Source organism: Nuphar pumila, chromosome 2 (genome assembly GCF_984573655.1).
Source record: "Nuphar pumila chromosome 2, dmNupPumi1.hap1.1, whole genome shotgun sequence".
Taxonomy (NCBI): domain Eukaryota; kingdom Viridiplantae; phylum Streptophyta; class Magnoliopsida; order Nymphaeales; family Nymphaeaceae; genus Nuphar; species Nuphar pumila.
Genome location: NC_143250.1, coordinates 7,572,896 through 7,593,944, shown reverse-complemented (window position 1 = coordinate 7,593,944; position 21,049 = coordinate 7,572,896). Strand labels below are relative to the sequence as shown.

Below are 21,049 nucleotides of genomic sequence, written 5' to 3'. Positions count from 1 at the left end.
AAGCTGGCATTATGATAAATAACCTTTGAAATGTTGTTTTGCCTATCAGTGGGACGTTGACATGTTGCTCTGAGCATAGTTGTGACTTGCAATAAATTTAGAGGCAGCTCATCAGTAAGGACCCACAATAGTCAATGTGCAGGTCAGTCGGTGCTTGATGGAGCAATATAGGATCTTGTGATGGATGTGCACAGAAGCAGAAATAGAAGGGAGAGAGAGCGAGAGATGGTTGATGAGCCCGAACGGGTAGCATCCTGTGAGGGCAAAGGGCCATGAACACGCTGGGAGGAGCCCTCAGACCCCCCTTCTGTAAGGGTAAAAGCTCTGAATCAGACTCCATAACTCTTCAAGTTGAATGATGCTACCCACACTGAGAGGAGCCCCCAGACCCTCCTCCTGTAAGGGTAAAAACTCTGAATCAGGCTCCACAACAGTAAATGTGCAGGTCAGTCGGTGCTTGATGAAACAATGTAAGATCTTCTGTTGGATGTGCATAGAAGCAGAAATAGAAGGGAGAGAGAGTGTGAAAGGGTTGATGTCCAGGGGAGATATCTTTCTCGGATAATCCTGTAGTGCAGAGACTGGGTCTTAAATAATTATCTTCGGGGCACTTAAGTCTTTACAATCACTCCTTTTCAAAAACCGTCATTTTTTTTTGCACCAATGGAGGAGAGGGTACTTAAGTCTTTGCAATCGCATCAAACTCCAACGCTAATTAATGCTGACAAACATGGGGATACGAGACACACATGCTTACATACGTGGTGCTCTTTGGGACCCCCGATCATGAGATGTAGCTAACTGCCCTGTTCGGGGGGGGGGAACATATAACCTGCTCTGGTAAATGAGGGGGTCCCTGTTTTAAATCGAGTAGTTTAGGAGTATGAAATTGCTCTTTTAGTTTCCTAGGAGGTTGTGTCTAGTTGTTGAGTTGCATGGCAGCAACTAAGGCCATGTTTGGATGACATGGGGAAAAATCTGTTTTTTCGAAAACCAGGTTTATGAAATGTTTGTATGACCAAAACCAAGTTTTGGTCTCAAAACTAAAAAACAATAAATAATATAAAAAAATAAAAGAGGCAGCTCATATTTCGGCTAACGGCAGCCCTATAAATGGTCGAGCCATTGTTGCCTTCAATGGGGGACACTGGCCTAGTTGTTTCCCAACCAGTGGCTGGCCAGAAAATGGCCAGTCATATCTAAAACAAAACAAAAAAAAAAAGAGAAAAAAAGAAAACTTTTTCTGGTCATTTTTTGGCCGGTCACCTACCAGAAATGGCCTGACTGGTGCCAATCCGGCCAGTGGGCGGCCTAAAATTGCCAGACTCAGTTTTGATACACACTCTTTTATTTGCATCAACCTTCAAGTATTTATCATTCTAGATCCAGATCTAAATTCACCTCCACTCTAATGGATCAAGTTTGCATCACGATCTGGATCGGAACTTGCTTGCTGGCATTTGGATCCAAACTTGGATCTATCATGACCCGAATGTACCATGCTCCACTCCCTACTCGACCCATTTGCATTCCCTACGTGATGTTACTTACTACCAAATTCTTACGTCACATGGATACGATTGCAGATACAGGGATACCGTCAATTTTTATGACCTTTTCGATGTCTAAAATATAAGGGGACACGATACGGGAGCCAAAATCGAGTCTCCTTCGATAGCGAAACTCTACCGTCTCTCATTTCTCTCGCTTCTCCGACTCCCCTGAACTATATAAAGCACTAACACGTATCCACACATCGAACTGGAGAGGGTCTTTTGCCCTATGGCGCTTCTCAACAGATTCAAATGGAAATGCAGAGTCGGACCGTACTCCGATCCCGACCACCACCACCTCCTCCTCCGCCGCCGCTTCTCCACCTCTTCCTCCGACCCTACCAATGGCGATGGAGGAGAAGGAGGAGCGTCCGACGGCGTCGGCCCCAAACCGTCGTCTCCCTTCGACGACGTCAAGTCTCGGTTGCGCCAGCCATTGCCCACTCGCCGGCCCGCCCCGCCGTCATCTGGCCCCGTCGAGCCCCCCGACTTCTTGCTCTCGCAGCGGCCCTCCAGGATCGCCTCCCTCGAAGAGATCCGCCGGAACCTCGCCGATTTTCGCCGCCGCTCCGCGCCGCCTCCGCCTCGCGGCGCCGCTGGTGACGAAAAGAAGCCGCCTTTGTCGTTCCAGGAGCTCTACAAGAGCAGCGTGATGGCGAAGAAGGAGGGAGAAGAGGCAGCGGAGGAGCAGAAGCCGACGAGGCTGTCGTTCGACGCGATCCGTGAGAGCCTCCGACAGATTCGCAGCTCGGATAAGGCGCGGGAAAAGGCGGAGGCGACGGAGCCGCCGCTCTCTTTCCGGGGGTTCAGGGACAGTTTGAAGCTGCAGCCTGGCGATCAGGCCCTGGGCGGGCAGATGAGGGCTCGACAGATGCCGGAGATGCTTCCCGTGTCGATGTTCGGCAAGGAGTTGGGGGAGAAAGCTACGGCGTCGGAGTCACAGAGGACGGAGTTCGTGAAGATGTATAGCTACGGGGAGTTGGGGGAGAAGCTTAGGAAGCTCCGGCCGGAGGTGAAGGCGAAGGGGGGGAATTGGTTCTCGCTTGAAGAGTTCAATGACAGACTGAGGAGGCTAAGGGAGATGGAGGAGAAGGAGACGGAGTCGAGGGTCGGCGGGGTGTCGTTCAAGGATCTCAGGGAGAGCTTGTTACAGCTGCGGAAGTCGTCTGATGCTGGAACGGCAAAGACTTCGAGTGTGTATTGAGAATTCTCTCTTTTCTCTTTCTCTGTTTCTTTCGGAGTTGTTCTTTGCTTGAGAATGATTGCATGTCGGTGATGCTTGTTCGTGTTTCAAGTTCCTAAATTGATAGAAAATAATGGGGAGCCTTATAGTGACTGAAATACTGAATTATTTTATTAGTTTAATCCAATAGTTGCTAGAATTGTTGATTTTTAACTACCATCGTAGAGGAATTTCATTCCAATAGCTGCTAGTATTTGCAAATAATGAATACAGTTGCGAAGGAATCTCAATTACATTGTTGCGAGAATTTTTCAATGGAGGAATCTCAATCCATATTCGAAGATATTTTTTTTAATTGTGAATATCATTCTAAATTAATTTAAATTCAATAGTTGCTAGAATTTTTACAGTGTAGGCACCATCTGATAGGATTATCTCTTTGCCTGAAACTTCTAATATGAATTACACAAAAAATTCAGTTTGTTATTCTCAGTAATGTCTGTTCTCCGCCAAATCCATCAACAACATGACTGTTAATTACTGTAAAAGAAAAGAGTAGAATTTAAATTCAGTTGTTGACATATGACTGTTAATGTTTATTCTCGGCCATATGTCAACAAGCTACGTCTTGGGCTATTGTCGGTTTGTAATAAATCTCAAACAAAAAACTCAATAAAATCTCATCATTTTAAAATGAAAAATATAAATATAAAAAGTCAAAGAAAGCATTTAGTTTTCTGGAAAAGTGTAAAAAAAAATATGTAGAAAGGTTTTTTAAAAATAAAACGATAAAGAATAAGAAAAACTATATTTAAAATAAAATGAATGGAAAATATCATGATATCCTTTAGATTGATAATATGCTGAAAGTGTCTTTATATTTTCCCTTAATGATTTTATTTTATTATGATAATATTGGTATATTTTCAAAATATCACCTATATCTGTCAGAAACAATGCACACATGCAATACATGCTTGTGTATGCATATGCCCACGTGTGCAAAGTGCAAACACTTTTTGCAAATAGGCCTCACATCTGTATGTGATTTTCTGCCCATCCTTTTTTGTTAATTCTCTCTGGTTTTGTCCGTGTCACTCTCTGCACAGTATTGAGGTTTTCATTTTTGTGTTTCAATAACTTGTTGGCTTGATTTTAGGATCTACCTGTACATGTTACTGGTACAAACAATTCTATGTTCATTATGATTCACTGTATATATCACATGAAATTTTGTTGCAGCATCACCTGATTCTAATTCCAAATCTCCTTGTATTGTGTGTGTGTGGCGTGTGCACATGTGGGTGTATGTATTTTGTCATGTCAATTTCATTGTAGCATTGCTTGATGCTAATACCAATCTCTTTCCCTGTCTGTGTTCTTGCATATGTGCATGCGTGTCTCCTTGTATGACCATGTGGTGAGTGTGCCCATGCACTTGATTGTGTATGTTTGTGTTGTCTGTGCATTGGTGGTGGGCGAGCATGTGCTTGTGTGTGTGGGAGGGGGTGTCAACATCTGTTTGTGCATTCGATGCTGGTATGGGTGTAACTGTGCATTCAATCAGTCTTTTGTTTTGCCTGTCATTCTTATGGTTATCGGGCTATATCAATTTATATGGGACATAAATGCTTCAATGATTGTTTTCCTTATGTTAATTTTGTTGTTTGTAGTGCAGAGACTTGCGCTATTGGGTCAATTGGGTGGCCAAGTGACTCCTAGCTATATGTTGTCTCCTCCTAAGGATCATCTAGTGGAAAAGGTTATTTATCAAATGATTTATCTGCATCTTGACTTCTCTTTTTATCTTGGTTTCCATTATGTCATGCAGACACTCCATTTTGTCTCCCATTTTGTATCCCAAATATATTAATCATATTTGAAACTTCATAAGAATGGTAGTGTGCCCATATATGCAGCCATATCCATGTAGCACAGGTTCTCTCATTTGTATCGTATCGTACGATATGATACAATATGTATCATATTGATGCAAGAGATTGATACGATACACACCTGTATCTCGATACAGGTATGTATCGTAGGTGTATCACATGTATTGTATGATACGGTGCCTGCATATTTAAAAATGGGCAAAACCATGCTTTTATGCTTTTGGGTTTTAAAGAGCTTTTGAGGGCCAAAACCCTCGTTCGTATAGAACATACTGGAGAGCTTCTCATGCATCTTAGGAGTTGAGACCATTTTGAATCCGTGAAAATTAAAGATTTATATAAAGGTAGAAATCAGGCTCCACACTCCAACAAAGATGACATTAGATAATCTGGCATGTCAATGGGGCACTCAAGTAATGAGTGAATTTTTTTAAAAAATTGAGTGCAACTATTGCCATAATATTTTTGTTTATGTAATATGAAAGTATGAGTCTTGCGGCATGTTTTAAATTAGCTATTTAATATTCTGCATTGTTTTTGTGAGATAGTTGATGTTTGATAATGTCTTATACACCTCATGGAGACATAAATGCTTCACATGTGATCTTACAGTTGCATTTTTTGCATTTCATCATTGTTTCATATTTTATGATTTTTTAGATTTTTTGTTTTTTAAGTTTTTTCCAAAATTTATGATTTTTTATGATACATATCTTATTTTGGACCTGACGATATGGGCTACGATACAATACTTACAACTTTGGTTTTATGTTCATTTTCATTGTGCATCATATATTGATTATTTATTACGTGTATCAAAATATTATAGGGCTATTTAATGGGCTAGGTTGTGTTGGGTGCAAAATAACCTGACAATGCATTGGGGCTGGTTGGATCTGGTTGAAAGCAATTGGATTTAAAAAACCTAAACCCATAGATGGCTTGTACGACTTCTGTGTAGCTTGATTCATATCTCTTGGTCATTTTGAGTCGGACCAACACTTCAATTCTTGGGATATAGATACTTGTTCCATCACGTGGCAGTGGCACAACATGGGTATGGCTGGGTTGGGCATATTTATACATATAAATATATATACATTTACATATGCATGTGCATCATGTATGCTAAGAATTCAGTAAAATTAAAAATAATTATAGAAACCAACTATGTCACATGGGTGCGGGTACGAGTACGGGTGCGGAGCAATTTTAAAAATTTTGGACACGAAGACATGGCTATATATATGTATATATATATTTAAATATATATATATAACAATAATAAGACTCTATCAAAATTGTGTTCATTAGGGGACACGGCTATATATATATATAACAATAATAAGACTCATATATATATATATATATAAAGATCATTTTTTTAGTTTTTATACGTCTTTTGCCCTAAAAATGGACAAAAATAGACTCAGTCAAAGTTGACCGAGTCCAAAATGTGGATGGACTCGGCCCCGGTGCGTTGACCGAGTCTGACACTTGGTTGACCGTGTCCGCCCTGTGTCCGAAGCCGCACCCATGTCAGGGCGTGTCAACGCGGGTGCATCGACCTTATAGCCGAGTTTGTGTGACTTAGGAAACCAAAAGGTTGTATGTATCGTATCTTAACGCGTATTGATTGGACCCTAAATAAAATACATATCATATTATATCATAAATTTAAAAAAAAATCATAACAAAATCGTAAAAAATCAGAAAAAAATTAGCACAAATTCTAAACAATCATAACACACAAAATAATGATGAATGCACAAAATGCAACCATAAAATCGCATGTGAAACATTTATGCTTCTATGAGCTACATAACATATCATCAATCATCAAATCTCACTAGAACAATATAAAATAGTAATATTTATCTTTAGTTAAGAACATGTCACAAGATTCATGAAAAAGCAAAAAAAAAACAAGTTTATAAATACTTAACAATTACAAATTACAATACAATACTTAATATTCTTTTTCTTTTCTTCCTCCTTCGACATTCAAATCATCTCCAATATATGTGGGGTTTTCGTCATCTCATGAGCTCCTTCCACATTCATCTCTTGAATGCTCTCTTCATTCAGGAGGTATGCTTCTTCTTGAACCCATTCATCAAATACATCAAAGTTCTCTAAACTAATGGGATTAAAGTGTTCTTTGTGCATCCTTGATGATGGCTTTTGTATTTGCCTAAAAAGATAACATGAAAATTTAAAATTAGTTAAGTTTTGTATGCATAAAAAATATTAATAACACATGAATATGACAAATAAACGTTATAAATTTAAAATTACCTTTGTCTCATTCGTAGATTGTAGCAAACATATACTAGGTCATTGAGCCTTTTGTGGTCTAATTTGTTTCTTCGCTTTGTATGAATCTGCTTAAAGATGTTTCAATTTCTTTTGTATCCATTTTCATTGATGTTTGACTTGGGATGAGAATAGCAAAAGCTCTTAGGTTTGGAACATTACTTCCAAACCTAGTCCACCATATGTCTGAAAAAAGCAAGAAAATGAGAAATCAATATGAAATTAAAATTAGAATAAACAAATAAATTACATGGGTGCATTGTGGTACGGTTTCGCATTGCTTCAGGTCTCCCTATATCATACAATGCATTGTCGTAAATTTCTATCTCCTTATTAATCTGATCTTGAACGCCAAATTATATAACCATACAAAACATCATAACTAAATAACAATATGAAATTAAAATTTGAATAAACAAATAAATTACATGGGCGCATTGTGGTACGATTTCGCATTGCTTCAGGTCTCCCTATATCATACAATGCGTTGTCGTAAATTTTTATCTCCTTATTAATCTGATCTTGAACACCATAATCAGGGTTCAACTTTTCAATGCAAACCAAGAGACCCTTGTTGACTACTTTGTCCATCTTAAATGTAGGGGAGTATCTAAATACAGAATTTAAATAATACTTTATAATATGAAGAGGTTGATGAAGTTGTCCAATCCACTTCTGGTCAATGATTTTTATATAGGCAAATACATTTTTTTTATTTAAATTATCTCTAATGACTTCTTTTGCCTTATCCATGGCTTCATAGAGATAACCCATAGATGGTTTGTCTTTGTTGTCAACCAATCGAAGAACATTCACAAAAGATATACTTATTCTCAACAACTTAACACATGATTCCCAAAATTCACTTCTAAATACAATATATACAATTTCTCTTGGCTTTCTTTTTTGAGAATGGAGATATGCATTTCACTCATCTAAAGAAAATATCTTTTTAAGTGTACTTCTATTCTTTACAAGACTCTGCATTGTCAAAAAATTCATAGCAAATCTAGTAACTGCGCTATGAATTAACTCAACACTATTAGTAGACTTTCTCATTAAGCTCAAAACCCATGCATGATTATAAATAAATTTTGTAATTTCTTGGTAGCATTCAATTGTATGTTGTATCTCATTCATGTTGTCAATGTTTTCAAGCATGAGGTCTATGCAATGGGTAATACACAAGGTCATAAATAATGACTTATAATTTTTTTGCAGTTCTTTACTTGTTGCCCTATAATTTGCTTCATTATTAGTATTGAACTAGACAATGTTTTTAGGTTGAACCTCTTTTACAACCTGGTTAAAAACCCTCAGCAATACATCTATTATCTTTGGCGTATCAAACAAATCATTTGATTTTGAAAGCATGATTCCTTTGGAGCAATAGATAAGAAAATTTATTAAAGTTCTCGACTTTCTGTCTGTCCACCCATTTGCCATGATACTACACTCAATATCTCTTCATGATTGCTTCATCTCATCAAATAAGCCTTCACTTCATTCATATTACTATCTAAAATCTTTCCTCTCAAAGCATGATACGAAGGCATCTTGTATCCAAGCTTAATATCAGTTATGACATTTGCCATGGCCTAAAAATGAAATGAATTTGCCGCATTGAAAGGAATGCAGACATCATAAAATCATCTTTCAACCGCGACATTTGCGTGCACGACTAAATGCTAAGGAGTCATCACAGTGCGAATGTTGGGCTGCACTCAAGAGGCAATCCTAGAAGGAAAAAAGCTTTTAATAAAGCCTCTAACTCTATCTTCTTGAAGAACTCTCTCTTCTTCGTCATCTTTTTTTGCCATACATTTTTTCTTCGTCGTAGAACTTCCTACTTTTGATGCTATGCTAGGGGTTGTAGGTTCGAAAGTAGGGAACTCATTTTCATCCTCTCAGAGCTGCGTATACCTGATTTTTGTCTTATTCATCTATTTTTCTTGTATTTTTTCTTTCAAATCAATAAGCAATTGCTGACATTGCCATTTCACGATATCCGACAAAGTCTTTAAGGTATCGGTCGTAACATTTAGATGTGTCTGAGCTAAATGATGTTTCAACCGAGAGATACCATCCGAAATAACAATATAACAATAGTTGTACTCGATTTTCAATCGGTTTTTACTCATTAATCGAGTGCTCCATTGCTATATTGGATCATTTGATGTCATTTTCTCCCAAAACAGGTCAATAAGAAGCCAAAAATATATTTTTTTACCTTAACCCACTTTCTTGAGTGAAAAAATGGTAGAAATGCATTCTTAGTTGAACAAACCACAAAATCCCTCTCCTTGTGTACAGATTAGCCTCCAAATTGCTCTTACGAGTCCTAGGGTGGGTGAATACCTCTCTAATAGCTTCTACACAAATGAAGGAATCGGCCCTCAAGTGTTCTTTAAAACCTAAAACTGAAAAATTATGATTCAGACTCTTTTTTAAGTGCGTGTACCATTTATGGTACGATGCACCCCGTATCATACCATACATACAATACATATATGGTACTCACTCATATCACAATACGAGTGAGTATTGTAATGATACATATTGTACCGTATCGTATGATAACGGTACAATATGGACAACCTTGATAGAAACTATAGAAAATCATGGAACATAAAATTTATTGTACATATTGTGTAATTTGTCTATATGTGGCAGCACCAGCACCAGAAAGTATCGCATGACATGCTGGGCATTTTGAATTACCATGTTACACAGATCTTGTATTCAGTCATGTTATTTTACCTGCAATGAGAATGAGAGTAGTCCATTTAAATGTATTGTAGAATGAATAACTTTGTTATTTCTTGATAAACCTGTGTATTTTGATCTTATTATGTTTCATTTAGCATCCTAATGACAATTAGATACATCAAAGTAATATCATATAAAGTTATTATTCTATATAGAAGAACACATCTCTTTATCCCAAGTAGAGCCTTGGCTGGGTTAGGTTCAGGTTGTGAATAAAACTCAGATTTGACCCAAAATGATTAACTTGAGTTGAAGTTGAGTAAGTCTCAGTTTATTGGTGTGGCTCCCTTTTCAGAGATTCAATACATGAAAATTGATTCAAAGTCTCAAGTGAAATACACAGACTAGTCAATACATCACATATGCATTCAGTAGATGCATTAGCGTTGTGGGAAGAACTATATGAACCTTTCCATCATACCTTGGATTGTATCAAGATATGGTAAATGGGACAGACAGAGATCGATCTACCTTTTCTGTAAAGAATGGCGTATGGGCAGCTCTTTTATGACTAAGAGTTTCTCCTTAATGTTTGTTAATTCAGTCTTCCTGCATGCTTCTATTGTGAAGGATGATTGGATTTCATCAAATTTCTTTTCTTGTACAGATTGCAAATTTCTCATCACCTAAGGCTATATCATGTTTTCCGTAGATCTGCTTATCAAACAAGCATTAAAATATTTCCATCAAGGATGCTTAAAAGTAACATCGTTTTCTGACTTTTTTGTTGCAGTACTTCCACCCAGATAACATGTCTTCTAAAGAGAAGCTTAAGTTGGAGCTTCAAAAGGTTAGAGAAGAATTCAAAATGTCTGAATCAGATTGTGGTTCTTCGCGTGTTCAAGGTGACTCCACTTAAATCTGTCTTTAAATTGTGCAACCACTATCTTGGATTTTCACTATGGCCATCTGTATGTCTGTGTTTGCTGAAGACTTGTAATCAAAACAAAAACAAGTTTTCTACATTTTTTGCATTTGTTACCACTTGTAGTCCTAAACAAGTGGACTTGATTTACATAGCATGATAAGATGTCCACTTTATTTTGTACCCAAAGCATAACATTCAGAACTAATGCTTTATGGTCTGGTCAAAAGGAAAGTCCACTTGTCATACTTGAATCGACTGCATTGCTTTTGGTACTGTTTATTTTTTTTGTTTTTGTGCACATGATAACTCCGCCTGTGTAGTTATACACTGCCGGTCCCAAGCCCGGATAAAGGAGGAGGGTTGCGGTAGGCCTGTGACAGCCAGCATAAAAACTTTGTCATATCCTATGAAAATGAACCAATATGAGAATTTCGTTGGGGCGTTCCCTACTGAGCGACGCGCTGTACTCTCTAGGCCCGGAGGCAGTGATAAATGTGCAAGGGTTGCTAGGTCGTCGCCCAGAAGCGACGCGTCACACCGGCGCCCGGGTGTGGTGTCAAATAGGCAAGGGTTCCCTCACTTTGTTGGACGGGTGGGGGTAAAGAAGTTAGTCCAAGACCATAAAATTAGGTTAGCCACTTGGAACATAGGGTCTTTAACTGGTAAGTTGGTAGAGTTAGTAGATGTTATGTGTAGGAGAAAGATTGATATTTTATGTCTTCAAGAGACCAAATGGGTAGGTGAGAAAGCTAAAGTGATAGAACCTTGGGGATATAAGATTTGGTATACAGGAATAAATAGGAATAGGAATGGAGTAGGGATTGCTATGAGTCGTCAGTTTATAGATAATGTAGTTGAGGTCCGTAGGAAGGGTGATAGAATTTTACTTATTAAATTAGTATTAGGTACGGATATTATTAATATTATTAGTGTTTATGCACCTCAAGTAGGTTTAGATGATTCCATTAAGCATCAATTTTGGGAAGATTTAGATGGAGTAGTACAAGAGACATCTTATGGAGAAAAGCTTTTCATCGGCGGTGACCTTAATGGACATGTAGGCATTAGTAGGGATGGATTTGAGAATATCCATGGAGGCTATGGTATAGGAGAAAGAAATGAAAGTGGAGAAAGGATTTTAGATTTTTGTTTGTCCTATGATATGATCTTAGCAAACACTTGGTTTAGGAAGAGGGAGTCTCACCTAGTAACATTTAAAAGTGGGGTTAATACGAGTCAGATAGATTTTTTCCTACTTAGAAAGAGTGATAGGGGTTGTTGCATCGATTGTAAGGTTATACCAGGAGAAAGTGTAGCTACACAACATAGAGTCTTAATTTTAGATCTTAGAATTAGACAATGCCGCAAAAGGGATAGACATAGGATAGATCCTAGAATTAAGTGGTGGGCACTGAAAGGAGCTAAACAAGGAATGTTTGTAGCGCAGGTAGTTAAGGAAGTTGATTGGTGTCTCGAGGAGGATTCAGAATCAATGTGGAATAAGATAGCGGGTGGTATGAGAAAAGTAGCTAAGGAGGTATTGGGTGAGTCTAAAGGCGGTGCACCACTAGGTAAGGATACATCATGGTGGAACGAGGATGTCAAATTAGCTATTAAGGTTAAAAGAGAGTGTTATAGAAATCTAAGTAAGAGTCGTGATAATGAGAATTTGGAGAAGTATATGATAGCAAAGAAGGAAGCTAAAAAAGTTGTTCGAAACGCGAGGGCTAAGGTATATAAGGAGGTTTATGACAAGTTGGATACCAAAGAAGGCGAGAAGGATATTTATAGGCTTGCAAAGATGAGAGATAGGAAATCGAAGGATTTGGGTATGGTTAGATGTATCAAAGATGAAACGCAAAGGGTTTTAGTCAAAGATGAGGAGATTAAGGAGAGATGGAAAGATTATTTTGATAAGCTATTTAATGATAGTCATGCTCAAGATCTTGGAGACTTCTCCATTCCTTTTCATGAGATAAATCGTGACTTCATGCGCAAGATTCAAAAGAAAGAAATTGCAGAGGCTTTGAAGAAAATGAAATCAAGAAGGGCAGTTGGCCCAGATGGTATACCTATCGAGGCTTGGAAATGCTTGGGAGAGAAAGGTTTAGAATGGTTGACAAATCTTTTTAACTTGATTTGGCGAACAAATAAGATGCCTAATGAGTGGAGGAAGAGTACTTTGGTGCCTTTATATAAGAATAAGGGTGATATACAAGATTGCACAAACTATCGTGGTATAAAACTCATGAGTCATACTATGAAACTTTGGGAGAGGGTGATTGAGTCTAGGTTGAGGAAGGTTGTCATGATATCGGAGAATCAATTTGGTTTTATGCCTGGAAGATCAACTATGGAAGCTATACATCTTCTTAGACAACTTATTGAAAGATATAGAGAGAGGAACAAAGATTTGCATATGGTTTTTATTGATTTAGAGAAGGCATACGATAGAGTACCTAGGGACGTTCTCTGGTGGACAATGATGAAGAAAGGTGTTTCTCTCAAGTACATTAGTATAATTAAAGATATGTATGAAGGAGTAGTAACCAATGTCCGCACTTGTGGAGGGGTGACAACCAATTTTCCGATAACGGTTGGGTTACATCAAGGATCTGCTTTAAGCCCTTTCCTATTTGCGATAGTGATGGATGAGCTTACGAGATCAATTCAAGAAAATGTACCGTGGTGTATGTTGTTTGCTGATGATATTGTTTTGATTGATGAGTCTAGAGCTGGGGTTAATGCTAAGTTAGAATTATGGAGACAGACATTGGAAGCTAGAGGTTTTAAGTTGAGTAAGAGTAAGACTGAATATATGGAATGTCGGTTTAGTAAGCAACGAAGTAGTGATGGGAGTGTAGTGAAGCTTGGTGAGCAAGATATACCGGTGAATGATTATTTCAAATATTTGGGATCCATCATTCAAAAGTATGGAGAAATTGATGGAGATGTAAATCATAGGATAAAGGTTGGGTGGATGAAATGGAAAAGTGCTACTGGAGTGCTGTGCGATCGTAGAATGCCATTGCGGTTGAAGGGAAAGTTTTATAGGACGACTATTAGACCCGCTTTACTATATGGTACGGAATGTTGGGCTGCCAAGAGACATCATATTCAAAAAATGAGTGTAGCTGAGATGCGGATGCTTAGATGGATGTGTGGAAATACAATAAAAGATAAGATTCGGAACGAAGAGATACGTAAGAAGGTAGGTGTTGCACCCATTGAAAATAAGATGCGAGAGAATCGTTTACGGTGGTTTGGACATATTCGGCGAAGGCCTAATGATGCTCCAGTTAGAAGGTTGGAGAAATGGGAAAATATATTAGTTAAAAGAGGTCGGGGTAGGCCTAGGAAGACTTGGATGGAGATGATAGGAAAGGATATGAATGCTTTGAACCTCACCGAGGACATGGCGTTGGATAGAAATGATTGGAGGAAAAGGATTCATGTGGAAGACCCAAAATGAATTTCTTTTTTGGTTCATATCGCTGACCCCAATTGTTTTGGGATGAAGGCGTAGTTGTTGTTGTTGTTGTTGTTGTGCACATGATGTATGAGATCATAGTATGGTTGGTTTTCTTTTTTATTAATGTATTTATTCTCCATAAATAATGCTGTCATATGTTGCAGTGGCACTCCTTACAACAAAGATCAAGCATTTATCGTCCATGTTGCATAAAAAGGTGAACATCAATTTAATTTCTGTTCTTCTATCTTAAGCCCCTACATTCATATATTTCTTGTTAAGTAGCTGATATGATTTTCTGCAGTCCTATTGTCATGTTGTTTATCCTTTGTTTTACGTGGATTAATGTGCCAGTTTCGGTAGACAAAGTGTATTCATAATGTTAATATTTTCTGATTTTGATTTTTTTAGGCATATAATTCTTTCTGAATGTTTACTGTAATATCGAAGTGATTCTTGATTTAAACTTCAGCAAAATCAATTTTCTATATTTAATGTCATACCTCTCCTTTGGGAGGCAGGAAGCCTGCCACAATATGATGTGGTTTGTGGACTTGGGTATATGGTGGCTGTGGAATCTCCTGGCATTCTCTATTCTGACTGTGTATATTGCACCATTGTTTAGCAAAATTCTGTAACAATTGTTCTTACATATATAATGTTTAAAGGAAGCTTTCGTTCAACCAATCAAGGCCTATTTCTCTTTTTTGAGTGGTTTAAAGCAAGATTGTTTCCAACCAATCAAAGCCATGTTTCACCTTTCTAAAATGAGTAGCTGAAAGCATACAGTGTCCAGAATATCTACAATGAGAATTCCTGACCATATCTTCTGCTTCACTTTTGCTAGTTTGCCTTTTCAACTCTAATTTGAATTCAGATTGAAAAGGTTTAAAATGCAAAAAGTGTTGTCATTTATGAACTTAAGACATGAAAATAAACTAGACAAATCTGAGAGTGAGACACGCAGTGGACTTTGGAACACAACAGAGTAGAAAATCACAGGTCAAATTAGAATGCCTGGCCAGCAGGGTCTTGTGAAAGAGTCCAAATAAAATGAACCGGAATCGAGTCCCCTGTTGGCAGGAGAGTATCCCTGTTGCTTTATTATGGTGTTCCTGTAAGGCTCGAGGGCTGGTTGATTCTCCTGAGTCTTATTCTTTTGGGGGTGGCCCTGTTAGCATTCTCAGTTTTTCTAGCCTCGACTAATTGATGATAAACAATCCATACCTTCATGCTATGACTTTAAAAGTTTGTCCTCCTCAAACAATAAATGAATTATGGACTTAACAATTTCATTTTGTACAATATTGGCAGCTCTCTGAAAATTCAAAACCAGCCGCACCCCGTGCGGCAAACACATCAGAGAGAGAGAGAGAGGTTTGCCTACCCCCACCCACCCACCCCACACACACAGGGCTGGGGGTCCTCCTCCTTCATCTTGCTCCCCTTTGCTTCTCTTTTTCCACCCTCTCTCTCTCTCTCCTTTTTTTCTCCTCTTTTTCCCTTTTTCTTATTTTTGTACAGGTATACAAAACCTGGCACAAGCAAGCAGCCAGGTGTTAATTGGGTCAGACTCAGGTGTCAGGTCGGATCTGTTTAGACCCAAGACTGATTCAGATTTGAGTCAAAGCAACCTAGATCTGAATTAGATCTGGACCTATTCTAACCCATGTCAGACTCATTCTTGCGTCAAAGCAGACCTAGGCCTGAATTGGACCTCTGTCTGCTGGGTTTGTTTTGACTCAGTTGGATTCAGACCTGGGTCAAAGTAAACCCAGGTTTGAATCAGTCCGGGTATACAGAGCCAGGTCTGTCCAGGATTTTATATATATATATATATACCCTCGCCCACCCCGCACCCAAGTTTTTTTAAGGTGTCGTATCTTCGCACCTGCACCTATGTGACATAGCGTAAAACCATAAGAATAGGCGTCCTACCCTCCACACCAGAATAAATAAGATTTTTCCAGGAAAAAAAATGCTACTAATGAAAGTGTGATGCTTTATGTATCACAGTTTTTCATTCAATTGTTGATATTATACTGAATGATCTCGTCCTTTGTCACCAAATAGACTCTTGAGTATTAGTTTCTAGCAGAGTTACCAGAAGCGCCCTTGGGAGTGGGGAAGCGTGCTTCCTCGAAGCGCGTTTTGGAAGCGTGAAAGGTCACGCTTTCGAAACGTGCTGGGAAGCACGCTTCCTCCTCACTTTCTCTTTTTTTGTCATTTTTTTGTATTTTTTTATTTTAATTTTATTTTTCTCTTTTTTCACTTTTCCCTCGCTTCCGAGACGATTCCTGGTTCGCTTCTAAGTCGTCCCACGCTTTTCGCTTCCTAAAATTATGAAAGTGCCTCGCTTCCCTCTCCCGCTTCTTCGACTAGCAACTTTGGTTTTTTAGTAATTTTTCATCTAAACTCCAGGGGCCCATTTGTTTCACTAAGAATGGTCGGAAAGTTACTTACTTTTGTATGAGAATGGGCCTTTTCTCATCATGGTGAAATGAGCAGATATATGATGGGTCACCATTTTCATAAGAAACATTGTGTTTGCTGCAAATGCCTTCAGACCTTTCCCCTGGGAAATGTTTTTCCAACTGAAAGTGGGGCTTTTCATACAATGTGCCTTTCATACAAAGGGTGCTTGTCTTGCAACATGTGGGCCCCAAGGATTTACAGCTTACCTACTTTTCATTTTTGTATTGTGTCGTTTGATTTCCAAGGTCCCGGATATTTGAAATTACATTCTTCATATATTAGAATTGTGAAAAGTACTTTGTCCTGCTTTTCATAAAAAGCACATGTTTGTGTCTTGAATCCACGCTGTACCTGTGTCTGTATCAGTAACAATGTGACATAGATAGAAGCTGAGTTGGGAACAATCTATATAGTCATGTCAGCAAATGTGCCAAATAAATAGGGCGACATCTCGAAATGTTTGAATCTGCTCATGCGCCAGTCCGATGCCCCAAATCAAAGTAATCCCCTCTCTTAATATCATCAATCAAGGATAAGATTGTCATAAAGGCCTTTTTGGATTCACGGGATTGTAAGGAATCCAAATCCTGGAATTGAATTCTCAAGTAGTCCAATTCCTTTGTTGGGGCAACTTTGTGAATTGGAGTGGGATTCCCATTCTCCTGTTTGTATCCAATAATGGAAGTGTAAATTAATTCCAATTTCAACTTACGTGCATGGTGTGACTGCATCTATGAATATTCAATAATATTCCTGAAATTGAATCTGTACAATATGATAATCCTGTAGAATATAGGTATAATTACTAACAGAGAAATAATCAAGAATAATATAAAAAGAACATTATTACACAACAAATTTCATAATTGAAAAGGGAGGACAAATGAACTGCAGGAAAACAAGGTATCCAAATATCCTTCTAGCTAGTTGTATGCAAAATCAAGGAAGGAGCATATATATATGTACTTAGTTTACACTAATATGTCACAAGGACAGTTATAAACCCATGATAAGCTCATGCAGTAAAATTCTAAAGTGTGAAAAAAAACAAATATTTTACAGCATGTCACTGGCCTTGAAGACTATGATATCCTGATTGAAAACATGATTAATAAGCCATTTTGGCATGTTGAATCTCAATAGTTACACACCAAAAATTAGAAAAAGAACTACCATTACATCCAAAATAAAGAAATAGCATAAATCAGTCAACACTAAACTTCAGCAGTGCCCCTCAATCCATGATCTTAAAATCTGTACCTCCCACCTGAACCGATCCCAAAACATTTTGATTCAGCATACAAATAATAAATTGTTTTACTTGAGCATTTTTCACTCTATCTACCATATATAACATGAATATTCAGATACTGTAGTTTTCTGCTACATTTTGTGGTTGGATGTGTTTCAAGTGCTGCGACGAATAAGAAATAAACCAAGCACTCGAAAAAAGAAAACAGAGACAGGGAGAGGCAAGATCATTTGCTCTCAATCCTCTGGCCCTATCGATGCCAGGAAACCCTCCAATGGCAGAAATTGTAGCCCTAAGACTATGCCCTTGCACACACACACACACACACAGAAGAGGATGTTTACCTCCGGTTGTTGCTGGCTTCTCTGGCCACCAGTCACATGCCGCTGGATGTCGGCCATCTGCCTTTTTCACTAGGTTTATTAGGAAAAAGAAAAGGGAGATTGGGAGAAGGTCGGGGCTGAGTTTCAGGTTTAAAATGAATCAGGAATTGAATTCCTTGGTTTAAAATAAGAATTATATTCTATGGTCTTTATTGGAATAGGAACCCCGTTCCACATTCAAAATGTTAAACCAAACAAAAGAAAAGGGAATTAGAAGGAATTGGATTCTAATTCCTTCCAATTCTTTGAATCCAAACTCGTCCTAAAAGCAATCTATTGTTTTCCTGGAATGAACTACAATGCATTTTTGAGAGAAGTGTAAGGATAACTCAAATAATGACTGAACTTGGTGTAGCTGTTTTTATGTTACAAGTTTAATTTCTGTTAAGCGAGCAACAGATAATTATACTTTAGATGATCTTTGAAATGATTTTTGGTCATTTGGGTAGGATAGCATCCTTGATGCATTTGTTGGTTTTTATGACAGGACAAACATTCTCGTAAAGGGCTTCAAGAAATGGTTGGAAGGAGGAAGAAGTTACTGAAATATCTCCGGCAAACAGACTGGGACTCATACTGCTTTGTTCTTTCCAGGCTTGGTTTACGAGACAATCCAGATGTGAAGGCCAACAGGTCAGTATTTTGGTTATTATATATGAAATTTGTGTGAATAGATCGATCATAGTCAAATCATTGCCATCCTTGTCTTATTCATGTGCTGCTGCTCTATAATGCTTCCTCATTTGTTGTCTGTACTAACCGTGAGAATTAGCTGTATAACTGATCATCATTGTAATTTATAACGTATCATGTTCTGGAATTGTGAAAGATTTATTGATGCCATGAATTTGTGGAATTTAGTGCCTTATAGAGTTCACTTAATTTTTATTTGTCCTCCATTTGAAGAAAAGAAGTATGCATTTTAGCTTATTTTGTTTTATTTGTTGAACTTTCGGTATGCAGGATTAGGTAAGCAGAACGGTAATGCTGCTTGGCCGGGAGAGTTGAAAAGGTACATGAAAGTACGAATTACCATTTGTGCAGTGGTGGCCCTCAAAGTAGTAAATAAACTGTTGAAGGTTTAAGCTAAATCCATGTTAAATCACATTTTTGTGGTTCTTAGGCAATGAGACGCTTTTTATAGATTGAATAAAGCTTAACAGCAAAATGCCTCTCTCTCTTATATATATATATATATATACATATATATATATATACATATATATATATATATATATATATATATATATATATATATATATAAGAGAGAGAGAGTAATGCTACCTACTCCCACATACTTGAAATCATAGTTGTAGGTTGCATCTTCTCAATCAGACCTCATAGATGTATTCAACAGTGTATTTGACAGAAATCATGTTTTTTGGGCATTAAAACAGGATTTTAATTTATGAAATTTTGATACATTGTAAGCTGTTGATTTTTAAAGGTCTCCAAAAACCTACATGTATGCTATAATCACATTATCCAAAACTTGTTTTCTACTAAATAATGCTTGTAAATCATATCTATAAGGTCTGATCAACAAAAACATTTAAGGAAATTTGAAAATTTAAAGCTTCTATTAGGTGGGAGTAGGTGCTCCAGGAGCACCCTATATATATATATATAATTGTCTTAAGAAATTAACACATTTTTTAAATAAGAAACTGTCTCTAGAGCCCCTCTGATGGACACATGAAGTTTTGTAGTTTGTAATGAAATGTGAGAACAACCCAAGGATGCCTATTGGGTCCGGCCTTGTTTTGCGCAGAAGATTCCTCCGTGCTACCTCTGGCATGAAGCAAACATGCTCTTACTGAAATGTATGTGTAAAAGTAGATCCAGCAAAAATCTCAATCAAAATTTTAATCTGAATAGGAAAAGTACAAATTCAAACATGTTTGAATGTGCATTTTGATCTTATTTTACTATTTGTATTTTAGAATAATTTGTTGGGTTTGAATCAGAGGTCCAATCAAAACTGATCCAATTTTCACTCTTAAATGATGTGTGTCTCCTCGTAGTAGTTGAAGTGCAATCTGCTCCTTGTGTGTTCCAATTCGGGGGATTTTTTTTTTTGCGATGTTGAGTGGAACCCAAGAGTCAAGGCTTTTCAGACTGTTAGTTTCATGGTATCAAGGAAGAAGAGCAAAGAGGAATAAGGGAGGATGAAGATTGGGTACGGTAGTGACGGTGGTTTTGATATTTAGATAGACATGCTGGAAGGCAAAATTCAGATTGAATTAGCTAATTGGTTATGTTCCGTCTGTAATTGGTTTGTTTCCCATCAGATTCTGGTCCAATGTTGAATGTTAGAACCATGTGATGCTGATTTATTTTAATTTCTAAAAGTCCATATTCCCCAACTTATCATTTCATTGTTACGCTATTTCTAGCATTTTTTTTTGTTTTTTTGGTCACTCAGTTAAGATGTTGGTATGCTACTAGAGCACGTGTTCAGTGTGTTCATAACCAAGACCAGGCCCCTTTCTGTGGTTCACATGTAGTGCAATCAGGACAAATTTGAGTATATTGCATTTACTTTAATACCAATTAAAGCAAGTGAGCTCCCTTGCAAAGAAATATCTACCATATTGGTCCTTTTTCATAAATATGTTCAAGTCAATGTTATTGGATGGAGTCACTCATGAACATCACCAAGCTACCAAGCTGAAGGGACATCACGAGTTCGTAACTTCCGCATGGGTGCATGTCCTTCGCTGCGATGGCGAAGTTGGATGTAGTCTCTGGTGGGCAAAGGAGACCGGAGATTTTACACCAAGAGCTCACGAATGATTGAGGTGTTTTCACCCCTCTTATCGAAAAAAAGAAATTGATATTACCATTTGGTCACATTGTATAATCCAATTATTTTATAGCTAG

General features: G+C 37.8%; 1 protein-coding gene across 2 annotated transcripts; it reads left to right on the top strand.

The window, feature by feature from the left end:
- The first annotated feature begins 1,767 nt into the window (after nt 1-1,767).
- On the top strand, nt 1,768-20,489 carry LOC149844625 (uncharacterized). 2 transcript variants are annotated; one of them, XM_089997274.1, is made up of 7 exons: nt 1,768-2,746; nt 4,410-4,498; nt 10,450-10,561; nt 14,221-14,273; nt 18,654-18,799; nt 19,130-19,178; nt 20,191-20,489. In XM_089997274.1, the coding sequence occupies exons 1-6, from the start codon at nt 1,783-1,785 to the stop codon at nt 19,137-19,139; spliced, it is 1,374 nt and encodes a 457-aa protein (XP_089853400.1). In that variant the 5' UTR covers nt 1,768-1,782; the 3' UTR covers nt 19,140-19,178; nt 20,191-20,489. The 2 variants fall into 2 exon arrangements, with proteins under 2 accessions (XP_089853400.1, XP_089853399.1); XM_089997273.1 differs by lacking the exon at nt 20,191-20,489 and having other exon boundaries at nt 19,130-19,381.
- Nucleotides 20,490-21,049: the final 560 nt, after the last annotated feature.